At 44.2% G+C, this 24,108-nt stretch overlaps 1 protein-coding gene and 1 pseudogene across 1 annotated transcript in view; both read left to right on the top strand.

The window, feature by feature from the left end:
• The window catches only part of PLA1A (phospholipase A1 member A), a 35,525-nt gene extending 18,211 nt beyond the window's left edge, over positions 1-17,314 (top strand). The window contains exons 8-11 of the mRNA XM_016199899.2: positions 428-517; positions 3,986-4,094; positions 15,446-15,610; positions 16,675-17,314. Of these exons, the coding sequence (XP_016055385.1) occupies positions 428-517; positions 3,986-4,094; positions 15,446-15,610; positions 16,675-16,759 (449 nt within the window). The 3' untranslated portion in view covers positions 16,760-17,314. The remainder of the gene's footprint in view (positions 1-427; positions 518-3,985; positions 4,095-15,445; positions 15,611-16,674) is intronic.
• On the top strand, positions 12,252-14,588 carry LOC107527321 (melanoma inhibitory activity protein 2 pseudogene; annotated as a pseudogene).
• Positions 17,315-24,108: the final 6,794 nt, after the last annotated feature.

A 24,108-nucleotide genomic window follows, 5' to 3' on the forward strand; every position in this document is an offset into this window, starting at 1 on the left:
CTGAATGTGTCCTTACTTTTTGTGCCTTTGCCCAAACTGTACTCTCTGCCCAGAATGCCCTCCCCAACTTGTCAACCACTATTCAGGTCAAACACTTCCTCTGTTCCTACTACGCAGGAGATAAATGCCATTAAACTGTCATGTACATTGTTTTGCAAGTTGGAGACATAATTTCAAATTTCTTAGAAATACCTCCTGAGAATGGGCCAGGCGATCTAAAGAATGTACTTCCTGTTTACTTGTGTGTTTATCCCCAGCTGGACTGAGTGCACGTATCCTGGGACTCACCATAGGGCATGGCATGTAATGAGCATGCACTGAGGTGGTTTGTAGGATGAATGGGTGCATGAATTAACATATGGCTGGGTGCCTTGGACCCTGAAGCGGCCGCCTCAGGATTCTGCTGTCTTTGCTTCTTGACTTCCAGGGCTGGTGGAACAAGGTGGTGTCAAGATAGAGCCACTTCCCAAGGAAGTGAGAGTCTACCTCCAGACCACTTCCAGGGCTCCATACTGTGGTGAGTTGGGGGGGAAAAATGCATGGCTCAGCTCTGCCAGTGTGCTGTCCAGCGGAGTCCAGGGCTCTGGCTTGGGCTGTGTCCAGCCCGGCATGGTAGCCAAGATGGGAGGTGAAGAACTGGAGCAAAGATGTCATGGGAGGGGTGGGAATAGCTGCTATGTTCTCAGATAGAACCAGAACTTTCAGAGGTAGTTCAATCCATTACTCTACTAAGGATTTGAGGACTTGGGAGCAACTTTCTGTTTATATACTGATCTTAGTTCCTCCCCACCCCCTGCAGAAATCTGCCCTCCAGCATAGGCTCTCTCTAGAGCAGTATTTGGGTGTGTGCCTGGCTTCCTCCTTCCTGCATACTTTTTAATGCCCTCCTCGGTGCCCATCCTATGTGTCTCCCACCCTGGCAACCCTCCTAGGTCAGGGCCCCTGAGGAATACAGAGCCTCACTCTCTGCCTTCCTTCCCCTTCACATATTCCAACTGTTCACCATTGCTTCTAACCACTGCATTTCATTGAAGCTAAGGTGCCAGTGATTATAAAGATGTTAAATGTGAGAGAAAAGTGTGTCTTAGAATCTATGAACTCCATTACAAGCTGAACCATCCATCATCTTTCCCTATGCGATTTGCATCTTAATTAGGGTGACTCTGCTTCCCGGTTTAGGCTTGCTATCCTGGGATCCTGTGTGGTTTATTGCGTACACAGAACAGAAGTATGCAGGTTAGGATGATAAATTACATGGCCATGCTAATTCTAACTGACTTTCTCATCAACTTGTGTCTGGTTGCTGGAGGGATCTTTGTGGCCATACCTGCCTGGTACTAGAAGGCCTGGTGCAGTGTGACAGGGAGCCGAAAGCTCTGACTCTATGGTCACGAAGATCAGGATTTGAATCTTGGCTTCACCGCTCACCAGCTGTGTGATCTGGAGGAAGTTACTTAACCTTTCTGAACTTCTATATCCTTATATAGAAAATGGGAACAATAATAGTACCTACTTCGAAGAACCAATCGCGCAGATAAAATAAAATAGTACACAGGAAGTCACTAGCACAGTGACTGGACCCCAATAATTAATAACTTCCTTCCCTTTATCAATCAGAGAATTTGGGAAACTAGATGCAGGTGTTTCCAACTCCATGCCAGAGAGAATTCATGGCTACCTCTTAGGAGCAAAGTGGGTTACAAGAGTTAACTGTGGGCTTTTCACATGTATCAGCTCCCTTGATAACCCAACTCAGAGAGGTGGGTGTGAGGAAAACGAGGCCTGAGAGACGGAGCAATGTGCCCAAGGCCACACAGCTGGGGGAAAGAGTCAGGATTCAACTCCAAGCCTTCTGACTCCAAAATCTATATGCTTCCCGTGCCACCACCTGCCTCCACACTCGCTTCTTTGCTCCCCTCCTGAGAACCTGCTCTTTGCAGCCGTGTTTCTTGGTTGCTCATCTGTCCTCACGGCCCCTTGGAGGTGAGCCTGTAGGAGGGTGCTCTGTCCAGTGGTGAGGCAGTGCTGCGGGGGGCAGGCGCCCAGTTCTAGTTCCAGTTCCCACGCAGCTTCTGGGAAACCTGAACTGGTTCCTCCCTGTCTGCGCAGCTAGGAATACGCGCCACAGGGAGCCTGGGGAGCACGTGGAGATTACAAGCCTTTAAGGTCCCCTACTGACGCAGATTCATGTAGCCATAATTTTTCTGTTTTATATTTGTTGTGCGGTCCCCTCCCAATGCCCCCAGAAGCATGGGCCTGTCTATCCAAAAGAAACAAGCGAGCCTGCACACCTGCTTGCCTGCGTGTTTTGAGGCTTCTGCTCTGAGCGTCCAGGCTGGGGCCTTCGTGCCCCGGGGGTAGAGCTTTCCACCTGGCAGTTCAGGTGGTGCTGGCAGCTGGCAGATCTACCTGGTAGTTCAGGTGGTGCCCCCAGCTCCCTGTTTGCGCCCACTCCCAGGCCATCATGGCCCTGGGCTGAGCCTCAGCAGTGCTAACCAGGACAGGGGTCACCCTGTACCCCTGCCAGGCTAGCACTGGCAGGGCAGAGAATCTCCTCCAAATATTTCACACAAAGTACTTTTTTTTAAAATCACCTCATTTAATTCTCACCATGTTCTCTGAGGTGATGCCCAGGTTATTGTTTACAGATGAAGGGACTGAGGCACAGAGAGGTTCAGTGACTTAAACAAGGCAACACAGTGAGTAAGCAGCAAGGCTGGACCAAACATCCAGGGCTCTGTGTGCTGCTTCCCATGTCACGCTCCTGTGCAAATTGGTTCCCACCGACCCAGTGTTAGCAGACCTGCTCCTCCTGGGACTTCCATATAACTTAGAGAAGGAAGAAACAGAACCTTAGGAAACTTTCTTGATAAAAGATAACATTTGGCAAAGAAGAAGTGATATAATATAGCAAACTCAGCCCAGAGAGTTAAATTCCTAAAGCTTATGTAAACTAGCTTTTATTTTTCACATTGCAATTTTCCACTTCAGTTCAACTTTCTCCGTCACTGTAAGTCTACACCCCACTGTAAACAAATGAGAAAGAGAGATGGAAGGGGTGTGGCACTGTCCTGGGTGGGGGTGGGGGACATGTAGTGCTCTCTTTTCTTCTGGTGAATTCTTGGCATCTGTCCTGGGCCCTGTTACTAACCCATGAGCCCAGAGGGACCACAGGTAAGGGAAAGGTGAAGGGTGGCTTTTCCAGCTATGTCCCCATCACCAAAGGAGTTTGTGAAAATGCTCCAAGACCAAAGTCACTGTGAAATGCCACCAGATGGGCCTACCCCTTAATAAGGAAAGGACTGCACTCCTTAACCTCTCTTTCCACTGGGACAGCAGGCTCCAGGGGTATCACCGTGAGCCAAGCTGCTCGCCCACTCAGTGCCGAGGACACCAGCTTTGAGACCCCCAGTATCCATGCTTCCAGGGAGGGTGGAGATGCCACATAGGCACCCATCTGCCACGGGGAGGGAAACAGTCACCTCCTGCATTCAAGTGTGTTCCCCAACACTGCGTATGCTGGGGTGGGGGAGGGGCGTGAGGTTGCACAGCTACTAAGAGATAGAGCCAAGATTCCTAGTGGCACGGCTATATTTTGTGATTTAATTATTTAATATAAGAGACATCTTTTTTGGTTCTTTCAAAACCACACTACAAAGATAATGGAGTGGGACAATCTAGCATTACAAGTAATAATAAAAACTCACATGGATTGAATGCTTCTTAGGCACAGGCACTGTCTATGGAATTTATATGTAGTAACTCATTTAATTCTCATTGAGACCTGTGGGGTATCTATTTTTATTTTCCTCAATTTACACTTGAAGAAGCTGAGGATCTGCAGTGACAGGTAATCTGCTCCAGGTTACACAGCTACTAAGAGGTAGAGCCAAGACTCCTAGTGGCATTACTGCACTCTCTGGGGCTTTGGGGCACTGCACCGCCAACCTCTGGCTCAGTTGTCTGCTCTGCTTTGGTTTCCCAGTGCATCACAGCCTTGTGGAGTTTTACTTGCAGGAGCCAAGAAACAAGGACACCAACATCGAGGTCACCTTCTTTAGCAGCAATGCCACCTCCTCAGTCAAGATCACTATGTAAGTAAGTGTCCCTCACAGCTGTCTTCTCTCCTTTAGGACTTACTTTTATTTTACACACACACACACACACACACGCATGCATATCCCAGGACAGGCACTGGGTCATCATCAACGAGTGACCCGAGCTCAGTGGGCTGGGGCTGGGAGTGAGGGCAGAATCTGCCACAGACGTACCCACAGACCCATACTGGCAAACTGTCTCAGGTTCAGGGTCAGTGTTGGGTCCAAGCATAGTGTATTCAGACAAGAGCAGATGAGGCAGGCAGGCAGCAGTGATAGGGTGTCCCAACAGGTGGTGAAAACATAGAAACTGTGCCCCTGATAGGAAATAGTGTTCAGGAATCTAGGAGGGGGGCATAGGGACGTCATCAAGTAGGAGGCTCTCAGTCACTGGCCTAGAAAAGGGTTGGCAGAGCCCGGGAAGCACCCACTCCAGGGTGGGGGAGCAGGACTGGGTGAGTTAACACAGCAGAAGTGCAGGCAGGGTGTCAGGTAGCAAATGAGTGCAAGGGGAGGGCAAGCAGGCTTGACGCTGGGTGGTGCCAGTTCCTGGAACTGGGCCTGTGTTTTCCTTCCCTTGTTACATTGGGCCTAGCAGCTGGTTGAGACCAGGCTCGCGATGGGAGGGCAGAGGACCTCAACTGTAAGCCATCACAGCCAGGCAGGAGAAAGGAACTCAGCGGTGCATGATTCTTCAAAAAGCACTTGGTTAAGTTACAAACCCATAGGACACACACTGTTCAGATAAGTCAACATCTTAGCCAGGTCCAGTCTGGAAACCAGAGCCCAAGCCAGGTAGTCCAATAGAAGGAATTTAACTCAGGGAACTAATTACAAATGTGTTGGGGGAGCTGAAAACCCAAAAGGACAGGGAGGCTGTGCAGAAATCAGCCACAAGGGGAACCACTCCCACCCTGGGGCTAGAGGGACAAAGCCAGGGTGGCACTGGCAAAGCACAGAACAGAGCGAGATTCTCCCTGGAACCTGCTGGCAGAGGAGCCTGAGGGAAATATGGTTTGCAGGAGAATGGAGGGAACACAAACAGGAAAACGACCAGTGTGCACACACAGAAGTGCACAACTGTCAACAGTAGCAAGTGCTACTCAAAAATGTAAGGTGGCGCCTGACTGAGTGCAAGAAAATGATATTTGAGTAATGATTTAAGGATTCTCAGGAGTTGCCCAAATCAGGGCTTAGTGAGAATATGGCACTGGGAGGGGACAGCAGGAGGTTGAGGCCCCAAAAGGGGAGGCTGGAGGGACAAGTCAGGGCCACAACAAGCAAGGCCTTGAAGGACAGGTTAGAGATTTATTTTTTCCTTTTTTTTTATTGTTCAAAATATTACAGATGTGGCTTTTTCTCCCCATTGATCCAGTCCCTCTCCTCATCATTGTCTGTGTTCTTGGGTTGTGCATATATGCATATAAGTTCTTTGGTTACTCTCTCCCCCTCCACCCACCTGCCCCCTTCCATCCCTCTGAGATTCGTCAGTCTGACCCATGCTTCCACGTCATTGAGTCATTTCTGTCCATCAGTTTATTAAGTTCTTTAGATCCCACATATAAGTGAGATCATGTGATATTTGTCTTTCTCTGCCTGGCTTATTTAGCTTAGCATAATATTCTCCAGGTCCATCCATACTGTCCCAAATGGTACGAGATCCTTCTTTACAGCTGCATAGTATTCCATGTGTGTGAATGTCTCACAGCTTTTTCATCCACTCATCTACTGATGGGCACTTGGGCTATTTCCAAATCTTAGCTATTGTAAATTGCGATGCTATGAACATAGGGGTGCATATATTCGTCCTGATTAGTGTTTCAGGATTCTTAGGATATATTCCTAGAAGTGGGATCACTGGGTCAAAAGGCAGTTCCATTTTTAATTTTTTGAGGAACCTCCATACTGTTTTCCACAGTGGCTGTGCCAGTCTGCATTCCCACCAGCAGTGTACAGGGTTCCCTTTCTCCACACCCTCGTCAGCACATGTTGTTTGTTGATTTGTTGATGGAACCATTCTGACAGGTGTGAAGTGATACCTCATTGTGGTTTTAATTTGCATCTCTGATGATTAGAGACGTTGAGCATTTTCTCATATGTCTCTTGGTCATCTGTATGTCCTCTTTGGAGAAGTGTCTATTTAGGTCCTTTGCCTATTTTTTAATTGGATCGTTTGTTTTCCTCTTGTTGAGTTGTATGAGTTCTTTGTACACTTTTGGAGATCAGCCCCTTATCAAAGACATTCTTGGCAAATATGTTCTCCCATACCATGGGTTTCCTTTGTATTTTGAGGCTGATTTCTTTTGCTGTGCAGAAGCCTTTTAGTTTGATGTAGCTTAGAGATTTTGGTTTTTATCCTGATAGCAGTTTGGGGAGTCACTGGGAATTTTATTTTATTTTTATTTATTTTTTTAAAATATATCTTTATTGATTTCAGAGAGAGGAAAGGAGAGGGAGAGAGAGAGATAGAAACATCAGTGATGAGAGTCATTGATCGAGCCCGCAACCCGGGCATGTGCCCTGACTGGGAATCGAACCCCAATCGCCTGGATCCTAGGTCGATGCTCAACCGCTGAGTCACTCCCGGCCGGGCCCACTGGGAGTTTTAAACAAGAGTGTGACTGGATCAGATTTGTGTTTGGAAACATTTCTCAGGCTGCAGGGCTGCACATTAACTGTGCTATTAGGGAAAGCAAATTTCTGCTGGAGGCTCCCAAACACTAGGCCACCAGCCAGGGTTCCAGCTCACCAAGGCCACGCAGAGAACATGGCAGGCAGTCAGGACCCTAACCAGATCTTCAGGTGCCTACCTGAGCCCTGTATATTGTAGCTAAATAATTTTCTTCTTTACATCACTTCAAGGGTGTGTTTCTCGTAGAAGGGTGTTTTTTCACCTCTCCAGGCCATTAGATGAGCCTACACTGTCAGGAGTCATGACAAAGACACACAACTCTGGCTGCACATTAGAATCGCCTGGAGAGCTATGAAAAATACTGCCAGCGAGACACACCTCAGACCAATCATAACAGAATCTCTGAGCATCACCTCAACAGCTATACTTTTTAAAAATAACTTAATTTTTCAATTACAGTTGCCATACAATATTATATTAGTTTCAAGTGTGTAACCCAGTGATTTGACATTTATATAACTTACAAAGTGATTACCCCAATAAATCTAGTACCCATATCACACCACACATAGGTATTACAGTATTATTGACTACATTCCAACAGCTATACTTTTAAAGGCTCCCTGAATAATTCGAATGGACATCCACAGATTCCTTTTTCCTCTCTCAAGAGACTGGTGTTACTTTTTTGAAGAAGGTTCTCAGAACACAATTACCTTCAATTCCTTGGGTTTCTTTTTTCTCTTGAGGAACAGAAATTGAAAAAAGGGGGATGGAAGGGGGTTTGTGGGTGGTCTTTCCCTTACTTTCCATAACTTTGTGAAACCCCCAAATTTCCTTTTAATTAGAAAATTTTCCCTGGGGCCAAGTCCCCAGGCTACTCAAAGTGTACTTCATAATCCTAATTTGCAAGCTCCTCCATCTAAGCAGCTTCTTAGTGAACAATTTTCCTATTCTGAAGTGTATCAAAACACTTCCGACATGTAAAATAAAAGGAACAGCTTTTATACAAAGTTATACAGGTTCTTCCTCAAAAGGAAAAATCAAACTAAATGACTAACCCTGGGTTAAAATGTACATGAAGGAAACATTTCATCACTGTAGAGGAAGGAAACGAAAATGAAACCAAGCTGGCTGAGCCATGCCCAGCCCCACTCACCTTCTGCCTATGAGCCCAGAGAGGACTGGAAAGGCAACCCCGACCAGGTCACAGGAAGCAAATCCAGGATGCCCTTGTGGCTCTGCGAGGTGGCTTGGCAGGCTTGGCAGGCTTGGCAGGCCTCTTCTCCACACTGAGTCTTGCTTTTGTCTATGGTCCCACGGCCCTTTCTGCAGCGCCTCTCTAGGTCGGTCACTTCATGCTCCTCCCTTCATCTCTATTTCAGGACACAAGTCCAAAATGCTGCCCGAATCTTGCAAACAGTTGGGGAATCAGAGGGACAAGGCCAAGGGTGTGGGTTAAGAGAGCCCTGGATTCTGTTTTCACTCTGGGTCTCCAGGCTTCATCAACACTAGCAAACCCTATGATTGAGGCTCAAGCTGGTGGGACAGCTGGGGTTTACATCTAGGACTCTGTGTATCCAAAGCCGTCCAGCTGGGAGGAGGCCAAACCTGGATTTCGCCCCAACTCTGTCTGGTTTCCAGACCTGATTTCTTTTTTTTAACCATTGAAATCTATACTTTATTTATTTATTTAACCTGCTAGCAACATTTTATTTCATATATTTTTAAAAATTTATCTGTACTGTTAAAAGTATTACAGATATCCCCCCTTTTTTGTCCCCTTTAACCTCTTCCACCCCACAGCTGCCCCCCAGGCCTTCTCCACACTATTGTCTGTGTCCATGGATTATGTATATAAGCATATAAGTTCTTTGATTAATCTCTCCCCACCCTCTCCCCCACCCCTGCCTTCCCACTGAGATTCATCAGTCTGTTTCATGCTTCTATGTCTCTGGATCTATTTTGTTCCTCAGTCTATTTTGTTTATTAGATGCCACATATGAGTGAGATCATGTAAAAGTGAATCAGGAAGAATCAGAAAACGTGAATAGGCCAATAACAACTGATGAAATCGAAGCAGTAATAAAAAAAACTCCCAGCAAACAGAGGCCCTGGTCCAGATGGCTTCAGAGGGGAGCTTTCTAATTCTTCAAGTTGTAGGGTTAGTTTACTAAAAATTTTTTCTTGCATTTTGAGGTAGGCTTGTAGTGCTATGAACTTCCCTCTTAGGACTGTTTTCACTGTGTCCCATAGATTTTGAGTGGTTGTGTGTTCATTTTCATTTGTTTCCAGGAAGTGTTTGATTTCTTTCTTGATCTTATTGGTAACCCACTCATTGTTTAACAACATGTTATTTCGCGTCTATGTGTTTGAATGTTTTTGAGTGTTTTGACTGTAGTTGATTTCTAATTTCATGCCATTGTGATCTGAGATGCTTGATGTGATTTCAGCCTTCTTGAACTTGTAGAGACTTGTTTTGTGTCCTAACCTGTGGTGTATCTTTGAGAATGACCCATGTGCACTTAACAGGGATGTATATTCTGCAGCTCTGGAGTGAAATGTTCTATAAATATCAGTTAAATCCATCTGATCTAGTGTGCCATTTAGAGTCACTGTTTCTGTGTTGACTTTTTGTCTGGAAGATCTATCCAGTGAAGTCAGTGGGGTGTTAAAGTCCATGACTATGACTGTATTGCTGCTGATCTCTCAAAGTCCTTAAGGTTATTACTGATAGATCTTTATTTATTGCCATTTTAATTCTTTATGCCTATGTTTCTCTCTCTCTTTCTTCTCATTATTACAGCAGTCCCTTTAACATTTCTTGCAATGCTTCTATTTCCACTTCTAATTACAACAGTCCCTTTAACATTTCCTGCAATGCTGGTTTGGTGGTGATAAACTCCTGTAGCCTTTTTATCCTAGGAAGCTCTTGATTTCACCATCCATTTTGCATGATAGCCTTGCTGGATAGAGCAGTGTTGGTTTAAGATCCCTGTTTTGCATTACCTTGAATACTTCATGCTATTCCCTTCTGGTATGTAGAGTTTCTGCTGAGAAGTCAGCTGACAGCTTTATGGGAGCTTCTTTGTGGGTAACAAATTGCTTTCCTCTTGCTGCCTTTAATATTCTGTCTTGATTTTTGGCATTTTAATTATGATGTGTCTGGGCAGGGGCCTCTTTGGGTTCTTCTTGCTTGGGATCTCTGTACCTCCTAAACTTGTGTGACTTTTTCCTTCACCAGGTTAGGGACATTCTCTGCCATTATTTCTTCAAACAGGTTCTATAACCCTTGCTTGCTTTTGACGACCTTTGGCACTCCTATGATGCCAGTATTGTTACGTTTCATGTTGTCCCACAGCTCTCTTAGACTGTCCTCCTGTTTTTAAATTGTTTTTTCTTTTTGGATCTCTGATTGATTTTTTTTTTTTTTAACCCTGCCTTCTAATTCACTGACCCAATCCTCGGCCTCCTCTAATCTGCTGTTTATTCCTTCCAGTGTATTCTTTATTTCTGCTATGTCATTCTTCATTTCTGACTGGTCATTTTTCACAGTTTCCATATCTTTTTTCATGCTGTTGAGTATCCTTACAATCAGTATTCTGAACTCTATATCTGATAGATTACTTATCTCCATTTCATTTAGCTCTTTTTCTAGAGACTTCTCTTGTTCATTTGCTTTTTTGTCTCCCCATTTTGACTATTTGGGTTTGTTTCTATGTATTAGGTAGACCTGCTAGGGCTCTTGGTCCTTTTTGGAAGGTCTCTGGTGCAGGCTCATGTCAGATGCTGTTTGTGACTGGCCTTGTGTACCCTCTTCGGAGCTATCAATAACCCATGGCTTGAGGGTCCCTCTATTGGGGCTGGGTGCATTTGGACAGGACCAAGATGCACACCAATGTCTGCTTTCCCAAGGCCTGGGTTCTGAAGCAGATCAGGCGAAGACTCAAAGCACTCTGAGGTTTGCCTCTGCTTGCAGGCTAATTAATCTGATTCTCTTAATGAGCCTCAGGCTGTAGAAACTCCACAGGGTGGGGCCAGAGGTTTACTAATGGGGTGGGGCAATTGCTTTCCCCTCAGCAAAAGCTGTTGCTAGGAAGATAAATGTCTGCCTGTGAAAGATGTCCTCTGCAATTTGGGGGAATGACTTGGCACAGGAATCCAGAGGGTGCCCTCTGAGCTCTCTCTCTCGAGCCCACAGCCCTGGATTTTCCTCGCGGAGCTCCATCCCTTCTGCCCTCCCTCTGCTGGAGCCCAAGGTGCATTGCTATATATAAAACTTTGTGGGTTGGCTCTTTAAGAGGGTGCCTGCATTTTCAGCCATCTCTCCCTGGCAGACAGAAACCCAGCTGCTTTTCACAGCCAGATGTTATGTGGACACCTTTCTCAGCGCTGGTGGTCTTGGCTGGGAAGCCCAGCCTGGGGTTTAGGCCCCAGAGTCCTCAGTGGGAACCCCCCACCCTGAGCTATCCCTCCAGACCTTCTGCTGCTGCCTGTGGGAGCCCAGCCAGCCCTCTTGCACCTCCGCACTTCCTGCCAGTCTCTATGCGGCCTCCCCTTTTCCTCCTAGGTTACGAGGGTGCTCTCCAGCTCATCCTCAGTTGCAGTTGATTATTCAGGATGGTTTTTCTATATTTTAGTTATAATTCCAGTTTGGTCCTGGGAGAGTGTCAGCGTAGCTTCCTCTCAGTGGCTGCCATCTTTAATCTCTCCAGACCTGATTTTTGTTCATTTTTTTCCCATCCACAGATTCATACTCCATCTAAAACAGGGCAGTCTTCGCATTTTCTAACTGGAATAAAGAAGGCAGCGGGTTTCCCTGGACCATGGGGTCCCCTGGGGTTTGAAGTCAGGGCTGCCATGGGGTGCAGACAGAAGGCTCCTTCAGGGCTGCCAGAGGGAAGCACAGCCCATCGGGGCCAGGCTGCTCTGAGGGGCCTCCGGGGGCAGCCTCACTGCCGCCACAGCCATCTGAGGGGGGTGGGGGACCCTGGGCCAAGGCCCTGCTAGTTTGGGCTGAGTGACCCACACCGCAACTCCGAGCCTGAGGCCGAATCCCATTTTCTCAGCCCAGAGCCCCTGGCTTTCCAAAGGCGGGTGACACCGCCAGGTAGAGCGCTGGCCCCTTTAATGAAGAGTGAGCTCCCACGGCAAACACAGGAATCTCGCGAGAAGAAGGAGGGGCAATTTACCGTGTCCCTGCGTCCCCGCTTCCACCCCGGCCTGACCCAAACCCAAACGAGGGGTGGTGCGGTGAGGAGAGGGCAAGTCGCAGGCTCTTGCGGACGGGCAGGGCCTTCAGATCATCTGAACGTAAAGGATCAATAGGGGCCAAGGCTTCTCAGTGGGCATCGTGGACACTTGAGGCTTGTTGGCGCTGTTCCCCCCAGCACCCCCCCTGCAGCAGGCTGCGCAGTGGTCTGGTCCGCTTGCCGGAAGCGGAAGCTCGGCGCACTGTGCCGTTGGTTGTGGCTCAGCAGAGCCTGGGCCAAGATCGCTGAGTCACAGGCCGTGCGGGCGCCATGGAGGAGCCCAGGGCTGCCCCTCGGCCCACGTGGGGCTGGTCCTGGAAAAGCGAGGCAGGGTTGCGGCCTCATTGCCTGAAGATATGAGAAAAACGCCTAATCCCTATGGTTTTCTAGGGGAGTTGCTGATATGTGCAGTTATTGTTGGATGTTTTGCTGCTCTCTTGTTTTTTGTGGATGAGTTTTTGATGGATTAGAAGCAGGCTTTATGTGGAAAGAGAATAAGCTTGCTGTAGAACTTTTTACACTAATGGAAGAAGAATGTAAACTACTTGAAAAATTTAGCCTCGTGCAACAAGGTTGTGAAGACTTAGAGTCATTAAAGGATTCCAGCTTTGAGGAGTCAACAGAAGCTCGAAGTTTGGAGGCCATCTGTGAAAAGCTGAAAAGCTCCAAATCTGAATTTGAGGATGAAGTACTCTTTCTAGAAAAAGAGTTAAAGGAAGAGAACTCTGAACAAGATGAATTGGTGGTGGATATTTCAAAAAGGATACAGTCCTTAGAAGATGAATCAAAATTACTCAAATCACAAGTAGCTGAAGCCAAAACAACCTTCAGAATATTTCAGATGAATGAAGAACGACTTAACATAGCTGTAAAGGATACTTTGAGTGAAAATTCCCAACCTCAGGAAAGCCAGAAACACCTTTTACAAGAAGCTGAAGAATGGAAAGAACAAGCGAGTGAACTTAATAAAGAGAAAATAACATTTGAAGACTCAAAAGTAGATGCAAAACAGGTTCTGTGTGATACAGAAAATCAGATCACATCTCTGACCGAATGCTTGCTAAAGATGCCAGACTGGGCTGCGGTGCTTGGCGAAGAGTTAAAAGATGATTACTTGGAACTGGAAATGAGTGATTCAGAAAATGATGCGCTCTTCGGTAATCAGCCCAAAAGAACTTTGAAGAAGCTGATTCATGCTGCTAAGCTAAAGGCGTCTTTAAAAACCCTAGAAAGGAAAAGAAACCAAATATACACCCAGTTAAGTGAGGTAGATAAAACAAAGGAAGAACTTACAGAGTGTATTAAAAATCTCCAGACTGAACAAGCATCTTTGCAGTCAGAAAATGAACATCTTGAAAATGAGAACCGAAAGCTTCAGCACAAACTCAAAGTAATGACTGAACTGTATCGAGAAAATGAAATGACACGTAACAGGAAACTAACAGAAGAAAATTACCAGTTAGAGAAAGAGAAAAAACTTTCTAAAGGAGATGAAAAGACCAGCCGTACAGCCAAAGAGCTGGAGACCTATAGGAAGCGAGCCAAAGATCTTGAAGAAGAATTAGAGAGAATCATTCATTCTTATCAGGGGCAGATTATTTCCCATGAGAGAAAAGCCCATGATAATTGGTTGGCAGCTTGGACTGCTGAAAGAAACCTCAGTGATTTAAAGAAAGAAAATTCTTACCTCAGACAAAAGTTAATTGAAACAGAGCTTAAATTTGAACTTTTAGAAAAAGATCCTTATGCACTTGATGTTGCAAATACAGCATTTTGCAGAGAGTACTCCCTGTATGGTCCTTCACCATTGGGTCGACCTTCATCTGAAACAAGAGTGTTTCTCTCCCTCCCAGGTTTGTTGGAGGGTTCACTCAGACTCTCACCTTTGCTTCCAGGCAGAGGACGAAGAGACTCAAGAGGCCCAGGGAATCCTCAGGACCTCCAGATTACTAATGAAAGAGGAGAATCAAGCTCTGATAAATTAACTGATCCTCACAGGGAACCTTCTGACACTGGGTCCCTTTCACCTCCGTGGGAGCAGGATCATGGGATGATGATTCTTCCATCAGGCCAAACTTATCCTGACCCAGCTCTTCCTCTACATAAGCAAGACAGATTTTATTCTAATAGTGGTAGACTATCTGGAACAGCAGAACTCAGAAGTTTTAATATGCCGTCACTGGATAAAGCAGATGGGCCAACGTCTTCGGAAATGGAATCCAGTAGAAACAATAGGAAAGATGATCTTGGTAATTTAAATATGCCTGATGCATCTCTCCCCACCAAAAGTGAAGTAACTGGCCCTGGCTTTGTTCCTCCATTGTTTCCATTGGATGCAAGGGACCTGTACATGAGAAGAGCTCCTCTTTTTCCTCCACCTCCAGGAAACGTGTATGGAACTTCCTGTGATTATTTTCCTCCAAGGGACTTTTCTGGTCCACCACCTCCTCCATTTGCAATGAGACATGTCTATTCACCAAGAGCTTTTCCTCATTATCTTCCCCCAAGAGCTGGATTTTACCCCCACCCTTACCCCCACATCCTGAAAGTAGAAGTAAGTACCCATCAGGGTTGATTCTGCCTTCAAGTGAGCCTACTACTGAATGAACATCCAGAACCACAAGAAACTACAATAATTTGCAGTCTCTCGTCAAAAGTATTTTGACTTCTTTCATTTTCAGTTTAGCAGCTTTTGCTTAAGTAATTATACTTAATGCTCAAATTGGAGCTTAATGGAATTACATTGTCAGGATCGTATTTTGTAAATAAAGATAATTTAAATATGAATTTAATTAATAAATTATTTCTATTTTACTTTATTCTACATAATTTCACTATTTTAATTTGAGTAACAAATCCACTATCACATAAACAATAATGGGAGTTTCCTATATTTAAGCTTGTAGTTGGAGATGTTTTAAACTCCAAAGGCTGTATCTTTATGCCAAGAACTATATTTACTATGGTTGTAGACAAATGTGAAAGTGACTGTATGCTTAATTAAATAAATTTTAATTGATTTAAAGACTTTCTCAGCATTGATAATAAAATCAGCTAGGTTTTCTACTCTGTTAAAAATAGAGTAGAATAGTCCTCACACAAAATCCTTTGACCTGAATGCTGTAAAAGAGGGCTCTGCTTCAAGGTTGGTGTATCTGAAAGTGTGGATCTTTTCCAACTAGGAATCTAAGAATGAGGGACATTTTTCCAGATGTGAAAATCCAAGGGCTACAATTTTGCTGCAGTGTCCATTTGATTACTTTCAAAAAATCAAAAAATATTTTTCGAGTCAGCTATGGGCAGAGGGACTTGTTGGAGTGATACAAAGGACTGTGGTCCCCACCTTCAAGGAGCTGACTCTTGTACATGACCAGCTAACCAGTGCTTCCAGCAGAGCCTCTTAAGGACCAAGGGGAAGCAAAGGTCAAAAGTGCTACATAACTTACTCTCCCTTTCCCTTGCAGACCAAGACGCAAACTGCATGGGAGAGGAATCCTAGCTCACCCCAACCGTCAGTGCGAGATACACCAAGTGAATCTCAAATATCAGGCTTCCCACCGGATTTGGAGAAAAGACCGGACTACCATTGTTGGGAAGTTCTGCACTGCTCCTTTGCCCGTCAATGACAAGTAAGCCTGCCCCAGACACACCTATAAGGACCAATCAATCCTTCGATGTGATGCTTGTTGAGATTTAATTTCATCATGAGTGATGAGCTTCTTTCATGCAGAGATGACAACAACCCAAGGTTTTTATAACACTCTTGCAGGGCCATCTTGGGCTGGGAATGTTAGGAAGCCAGAGAGGGTAAACTCTAAACTCTGAGCATTCCCACTTCAATATAAGAAACCCCTTTCTTTCTTTCTTTCTTTCTTTCTTTCTTTCTTTCTTTCTTTCTTTCTTTCTTTCTTTCTTTCTTTCTTTCTTTCTTCCTTCCTTCCTTCCTTCCTTCCTTCCTTCCTTCCTTCCTTCCTTCCTTCCTTCCTTCCTTCCTTTCTTCCTTCCTTTCTTCCCTTTCTTTCTTTCTTTCTTTCTTTCTTTCTTTCTTTCTTTCTTTCTTTCTTTCTTTCTTTCTTTCTTTCTTTCTTTCTTTCTTTCCTTCCTTCCTTCCTTCCTTCCTTCCTTCCTTCCTTCCTCCCTCCCTCCCTCCCTCCCTCCCTCCCTCCCTCCCTCCCTCCCTCCCTCCCTCCCCTCCCCTCCCCTCCCTCCCCTCCCTCCCCTGCCCCCCTTCCCTTCCCTCCCTTCCCTCCCTTCCCTTCTCTCTCTCTCTCTCTCTCTCTCTTTCTTTCTTCTTTCTCCCTCTCCCCTCCCTCCCTCCCTCCCTCCCATCCATCCATCCATCCATCCATCCATCCATCCATCCATCCATCCATCTGTATCTGTCTTATTTGGTTTCTATATAAGATTTTATTGGAATAAAAAATTTTAATTGCATTTTTCCTCCTTCTTAGCATCCACTGGTCAATTCATGGGTGTGGATTGAGATTCCCTATCCCCTTTACCCTGTTTCTAGCAGGCCTTTATATTATTAGCCTTACCACCCCAAACCCTTGGAGGATAGTAGGCTCCTGTAGTAGACAACTGTAGACTTCTTTCACCTGATATCATGAAAACACAAGAGCTCCTAACCCTCTCTCCTGACCAAAAGGAACCTACCCTGAGCACATACCTTCTTGTTGCTCTTCTCTTGCAGTAAAAAGATGGTCTGCCTACCTGAGGCAGTGAACTTACAAGCAGATGTGACCGTTTGTCGTGACCTCAACATCACGTGTGTATAGTATAAACCTTGGCAGGACACATCTCCCTGGATTTCAGAGAGGAGGGTTTCAACTTATTCTAGGCCATTACTACTAAAAAGGAAAGCAAAACTCTTGGTTATTTTCTTCATAATTCACCACTTTGGAAGGGAAAGATAGCTTATTTTACACAGCTATTTTTATCTCCATGCCAATTTGAAGAGCCTTATGTAGATATCATTTCAGCTTTCCTACTCATACTTAAGAGCAGTTACTCCATATCCTTGTGCATCTGTACCAAGGATGCAATAGAAACATATACAGGAAAAGTACTTTTATCAAAAATAAAACTCCATGGAACATATGAATCATTTATTGTTGTATTGGGATGGAATTCTGTTACATACCAAAAAATGTGATTTACAGTCTGTGGGATTGGAGAAAACAGTAGATGCTGAGTTCTCTACATTAAAATAGCAATTGGAAAGAAGTACTTGGAACAAGAGAGGGGATGAGGGGAGGGGCAGAAGATGCTGCCATTCACCTCCCTTACCATATCTGGAAGGTTTGGTGGGGTCAGAGAGATCTTGGGGGAATATAGGTAGATTTTCTTTGTATCAGTGTTTCCCAAACTTTCATCTTTTTAAATAACCTTGTATCAGCCACAGTTTAGCAAGAAACAGATGCTGCACTCAAATTGGGTAATTTGAGGGGAATTCAATCAAAGGACTATTTACAGAGGTGTTAGCAGGAAGTGAGGAAACCACATGGAATAGTGCAGTTCCAAGGCTAGCAGCAGGGAGAGCTGCTACTGCCCTGGGTCTAAGGAGGCAAGTGGAAGGAGCACCAGAACCTGGAGCCAGCGTGGGCTGCGAGACCTTCAGTCAAGGGACAGTCACCACGCAGCAATATTGCAGGGAGGGAGCCAGGGAAACAGGAGTCTCCAACCTCACTATTCTTTCTTCCCTCATTCCCCTGCTAGTGCTCCCCATCGAGTGACTACAACTAGAAGCTGGAAGGCAGGAGGCACAGTGATGTGGCTCAGGAGGGAAAGCAGGGCAGAGAAGGGTGGAGAATGGATGGGTGGGGGTGGGGAACAGAGAGGTCTGGCCCACACCTTCACCATTTTCTCTATAGTCAGGTACCACCTGGATTCTTCTAAACTTAATGGTTTCCTTTAAATTAATTCTTTAAAAATAATTTTAATAACTTTTGAATGAACAACAATTCAGTGGTTTTAAGCATATTGGCACTGTTGTGCAACCATCACCATGATTTATCTTCAGAACTTGTTTTTTATTACCCCACACTGAAACTCTGTGCCCATTAAATAATAACTCCCACTGGCCCTCCACCCAGCCCCTGATAACCAGTATTCTACTTTCTGCCTCTGTGCAGTCTACTATTCTAGGTTCCTCATACAATCACACGATATCTGTCCCTTTGTACTGGCTTATTTCACTTAGCATAATGTTTTCAATGTTTATCCATGTTGTGGCATGTGTCAGAATGTCTTTCCTTTTTAAGGGTAGCTGATATTCCATTGTATGCATACACCACATTTAGTTTATTGGTTCGTCCATCAGTGAGCATTTGGGTAGTTTCTACCTTTTGGCGATCGTGAATAACGCTGCTGTGAACATGGGTGTGCAAATATCTGTTCAAGGCTTTTTAAAATAAAAACCTACATAAGTGTGCTTTTAAAGGAAACTGCTGATTTGCTGATTCACTCTCCATAGTAAAGGCAGGGCGACTGATATAAGTAACAGGCTACAGTTGTTCCATTTGAGCCAAGTCACCCAGATCACCAGGAGAGAGAACTTAGGCCTTTCTCCAGGCCATGGAAATGCAACCAAAGGGACAGGTGATGCAGTGTGAATGCTGTTAATCTAAAAATAAAACCAGAGTGAGGGGCAACAAGCATTTATTTGTGATCCAAAGGAATAGCTATCCAGGAAGCACTGCTTCAAGCAGAAACCCAGATAGAGTTCCTAGGAGACGAAGGCCAGGGGCATTTATAAGAAAGGGAAGGGGGGAAATTCCATGAACAGGGGGAAGAAGTTTCTATAAATGCAGATAAGCTAACACAGTGATGCTAATTCTAAAGAATGTCCTGTGGTCATAGTGTCTGCTTGCGTGTTACATTTCCAAACAGTTGTTTGGGATATAATGCTGCTTTAGGCCCAGTCCAAAGGTTATTGCGTCCAGTTTAACTTTCCAAAAGTTTGAGGAATAAGACGTACAAAGCAGTTCTTTGGGATGGCAACTCGAACTCCATTTTAAAGCGGCTCCATTTCCATTATTTTTCACAATACTCACACACACACGCTTTATTTTCTGCACTGTCCACCGCAGTCAGTAGGAGCATAACCTGTCTGAAGAACCTAGATGGCCTCCAATGTGCAGCCTTGGAATTCTTTTTTTTCCTTCCAAAACCCAAACCCTCTCTTTTCTTTACTCCCTCCCCTCACTCACCCAGGTTCCTGGCAAGAGCCTCCCTAGAGAATTCTTACCCTGAGCTATATTAGGCTGCATTTCCTGTTTGCTCAGCTCCATGTTATGTCACATGGTTGCCATCCTTTGAGACATCACTTAGCACATTGTTCTTACTTTTCTCTGCTCCATGCGGGCGCCTGTGACCACGGCTGGGCTCCGGCGCCGATGCTGACTGCTGTTAGGCTGCGCTGACCCGCAATTTTCCTGTCCGCATCCTTGCTGCTTTGCTTTTGGACACAGCCCTGTGTTTCTTGGCTAATATATTCTTACTTTAAAGTGCTTTTAGACTCTCTTTCACGTTATTTTGCTCCCCATCAGAAATTTGAGATCATTACCGTAAATGATAAACCAGTTTTTCTTATCATAAATGAATCCTAAGAAAAACTGCAGTGAGAGCGTAACAGTGTTTAAGCTTCCAACTAGATATTGTGGCTTGCGGAAGGCTCTACGTGGTAAGTCTGCTTGCCCTTATTAAAAAGGTAAGATTAGCAAGGATGAGAGAGATGTCAAACATTTGTCAATGCCAAGGACTTTCTTCTACATGTAATCAGTGGGTGGAAAAGAAATATAAAACATGAATAGCAATGGAGCCATGAGATTTAATGTTATTTAACGCTGGGCCTATGTCCTACCTTCAGCCGCCTTGCCTCGTGTAGGATACAAGGCCCTCACTTTCGGAAGCCTGGCTAAATAGGTGGGATGTGTGTGGGGTTAGGAAAAAGGGAAAGCTAACAAAGACCCCAGTCACCCCTTGATAACATTTATTTTTTTAGTAGGTCTTTTTAAAGCAAGATGGTAACTCATGGTCTGGGTACTAGGATTCATTTAAAGCAGCTCAGTGATTTTTTCTCAATCTTGGTCTTCCTACTAATTTCCCCACCAAATTCACCCCACCTTACTATACATACATATATTAAAAGTTGCAAAAGCAATACATGTTCATTTTAGCAAGTCAGACTGTAGACATATAGTTACCATGGCCCTGAGGAATCCATGTTAATAGCTTCCTGTATGACCGTCTACACATTTCTCCATTTTAATACAAATATACACAAAGTTATTTTTTGTTTGGGGTTGTTTTTGTTTTAACAAAAATGAAACCATAGCACACATATCACTCTATACTTTTCCCTTGTCACTTAATATATCATGAATATCCCTCCTGGTACATGCGTATGTCTAGTTTATTCCTTGGGTGTCTAATATTCCACAGTATGGATATACTATAATTTAGCCAGCCATTTTCTTTGTGATACATATAAGGTTGCTTCCAGTTTTTTCAACTACAAATGATGCTGCAGTAAATATTTTTGTACATCTATTCTCATATCGGTGCCTTCATTTCTACATAGTAGACATCTTTGGTGAGACTTGCTAGGTCAACAAATATATCAAAAGGTAAGTAATATGTCTGGCTGGGTAGCTCAGTTGGTTAGAGTATCCTCGAGATATGCCAAAGTTGTGGGTTTGATCCCCAGTCAGGGCACATACAAGAATCAACCAATGAATACAAACATAAATGGAACAACAAATCGATGTTTAGGGGGGAAAAAAGATTAGTCATACTGGATTACTTTCCAAAAATGTCCATTTTCATACACTCTTACAATGGTTGAAAGAAATAGTTTCATTGCAATTATTTATTCAAGTATTTTTCTCCCTAAGACAAGTAACCCAAATCACCAAATTTCTCCTCTGGAATTACCATGTGGTGTTCAGATGATTCCAAGCTGGCTGACCAGTTACTCATTTGTGAAATTGGAATGACCCTTTTTCCTTCAGAATTATAAGAGCCTGAAATACTACCTTTTTAAATTGGACATTCATGTGAACACAGGAGTCTTCAGAGCACTGAAACTCCCTAGGGGTGACCTGTGTTGAACTTTTAAAAATAAAGCCTTATTGTTTTTTATGATTGTAAAATTCCACTCATCTAAAAAAATTTCAGCCCATACAGAAGGTTATAAAAGAGAAAGTGAAAAGCTAAAACTTCCTGAGCATTTAGTATGTGCCAGGTAGCATTCTAATCCCTTTATATAAATTATCTTGTGTAATCTTCCTAACAGTTATGTGCATTATCTCATTTTACATATTAGAAAACTGAGGAACAGGAAATTAAGCAACTTGCTCATGGTCGTACAGCCAGCAATGTGTGAAATCAGGGTTCACACTAAGCCACCTGACTCTGGGCTCTCCCCACCATGTTATATAGGTTAACCTGCTCAAGTTGATTTCTAGTATCAGATGTCTTAACCAAACTGTCTTACCCAAATAGAGATCTCAGTCTGGCCCCACTCTGACTAAAATTCACCCCAATGTACTGAAGCCAGCATGTTCTCTTAAATCATACTTTGGACAATGCCACCCCTGTGCTTTTTCACCTACTGCCCACACCACCCCTTTCAGATTCTACCAGCTACTCAGGGTCCACTTCCAGCTCTGTCTCCATCCGTATGTCATTTAATCAGCTTTGATACTGCCTTGCGATGGTGGTTAATAGCTCATTACATGTCTAGCAGGATTCTATTATGAAATTGTGTGGTCCTTAAATTTAGGCAGGGATCGTGTTTTCTCACTCTCTGTGTCTCCCATGTTGTAAGCAGGCAATAAAAGCGCCTTGAATTGAAGACAGTGTTCTAGTGACGTAGACAAAGGCAAGGAGAGGTGAGGCACAGAGAGGCTTAACTCTAAAGGAGGGGTTGGTGTCTTTTCATAAGAGTGAGGAATGATCTTCCTTTATTCATCTTGTTTTAAAATTTCACCTGCCAGTGTTGCATTTTAACCTTAAAAAATCTCTCCAGGAGGAAGCTCTGGCTGTGTATATAAAGGAAATTATATTGAAACATAAATCTTCCCAAATTGCTGAATCCTTACCTATCCCTTGATCTCCTAGTTGAGTGATCCTAAATGACCTTCTGAAAGTGACATACTGCCCCCCCTGGTCTTAAACACATCTCTAACCTCATTCTTGGGCACACCCAAGCCCTGGGATGATTATCAGCCCTGCCTCTACCCCAGAGAAGGTTGGCTTCTTCCACTTAGAGGAGACCTCAGAGGTTATTCAGCTATTCCAGTGCTCGAGCCCTTCCATGCCCCTCAGTAGTCACTCTCTCACTTATGAAACCATAGCGGTTTGCTTTATGTAGCCATTCAGTGTCCTGACATCAGCCCAAACTCAATCCATCTAAAATTAAATCAATATCTCCCCCCAAAGTTGTTCTTCCCTTATGGTCATAGCCACCACCATTATCCAAAATGCAGGCTTGAAGCCTAAGTCATGTTTGACATAGAACATCATTGTGCTCAAAAGAAAAGGAGGGAGGGAGGGGAGGGAGGGGAGGGAGGGAGGGGGAGTCATTTTCCTCCTTCCTCTCAATACCTGATTTACACTCAGATAGCATGTCTCTCAGTTTCTTCAAAATGTGTCTGATATCTGTCCCTTCCTGTCTGTTGCCTTGGACATGTAGTAAGGTCCTGGATTTGGCACAAACTTCTCAACTGGTCTCTTTTTTCCAGCTTCTTTCCACTCCAGTCCACTCTGTGTACCTGTGCCCAATAATTATTTCTACAAACTCTACCTAATGTATCATTTTCTCACTCTAAAATTTTCTTGGGATTCTCCTGAAATAAGGGCTTTCTTAGCTTCTTAACCTAGAATTTAGGAACTTCTGCAGCTAGATTTCTCTCTTACTCTTTCCCAAAAGAAATTGTTACCCCCACTAGGCTGATCTACTAAAATTATTATTATCGTGTTCTTTAAAGTGCTTGTATATTAGTCATCAAGCCACAGAATGTCAGGAAGAGGAAACCAAGGCCCAGAAAAAGAAGGGAACTGCCCAAAGTCCAACAGCCACCAGAGAAAAGCACAGCTACTAATTTATATTGCACCTAACCTGGACTGCACTTCCATTGGACTTTAATCATTCTATGTGACTCTTCATTACATGTGAGTGTGAGGTTTAATAACTTTTTGAAGATAGACCAAGGACATTGTTTATCTGGAAGTAAGTTCCTGCTGCTGCCTTGAAGTTCTGGGTCTCTGGGTCTCTACCTAGGCCTACGTCAGGAGACAGATTCTTATTGTGGACAGATCTTAAAGGTGGAGAGCTAGAAAGAGATCTAGGTAAATACGCTGGGAAAGGCACCCCAATATGTGGACACCCCTCTTTGTGGCACTGAGGTCACACTAACTCAACTAAAAATGTCCCTTCTCTCATGCGGTCACCAGCCCTCACAACTTTAAAACTCCAAGATTAGTCACACAGCCCTCCAGGTTTGGACTTGAAACTCAATCCACCTCAACCTTAAGATCACTCCCTGGGACTCTCAACCCAAGGTTCAATTTAGAAGCTGTTGTCTGCTAGATTTCTTATCTGGAGAGTACAAGAAAATGGGTAAAGCTGGAGACAAGCAATCAAAAAACCAGAATGTTCATTCATTCATTCATTCATTCATTCATTCATTCATTCATTCATTCATTCATTCAGCAAACCTTTATTGTAAGCCTACTATGTGCCAGGCACTAATCTGAAGGTAGTCCTCTTAATAACTGCAATGTATTGAATGCTTGCTCTGTGTCAAGCATGGTTTTAAGCGCTTTAGTATATATGTATATTAAATGAATTCTCACAAAAGAACATATGAGATAGGTTCTTTTCTTCTCCCCCATTCTACATATGAATAAGCTGAGGTGCTGAGCAGTTAAGTAACTAGGCAACAAATGACACAAAGCTAAGTGGTAGAGCAGAAATTTGAGCCAGGGTGGTCTAGCTCCAGAGCTTTCTATCCCTTTTTAAATATTTGTCTTTATTGTTGAAAAAATTACAGATATCTCCCCCTATATTTCCCTATTGATCCCCTTCAGCCCGCATCTGCTCCCTCCCAGGCCTTCATCA

This window comes from Miniopterus natalensis, chromosome 6, assembly GCF_054644295.1.
Source record: "Miniopterus natalensis isolate mMinNat1 chromosome 6, mMinNat1.hap1, whole genome shotgun sequence".
Taxonomy (NCBI): Eukaryota; Metazoa; Chordata; class Mammalia; order Chiroptera; family Miniopteridae; genus Miniopterus; species Miniopterus natalensis.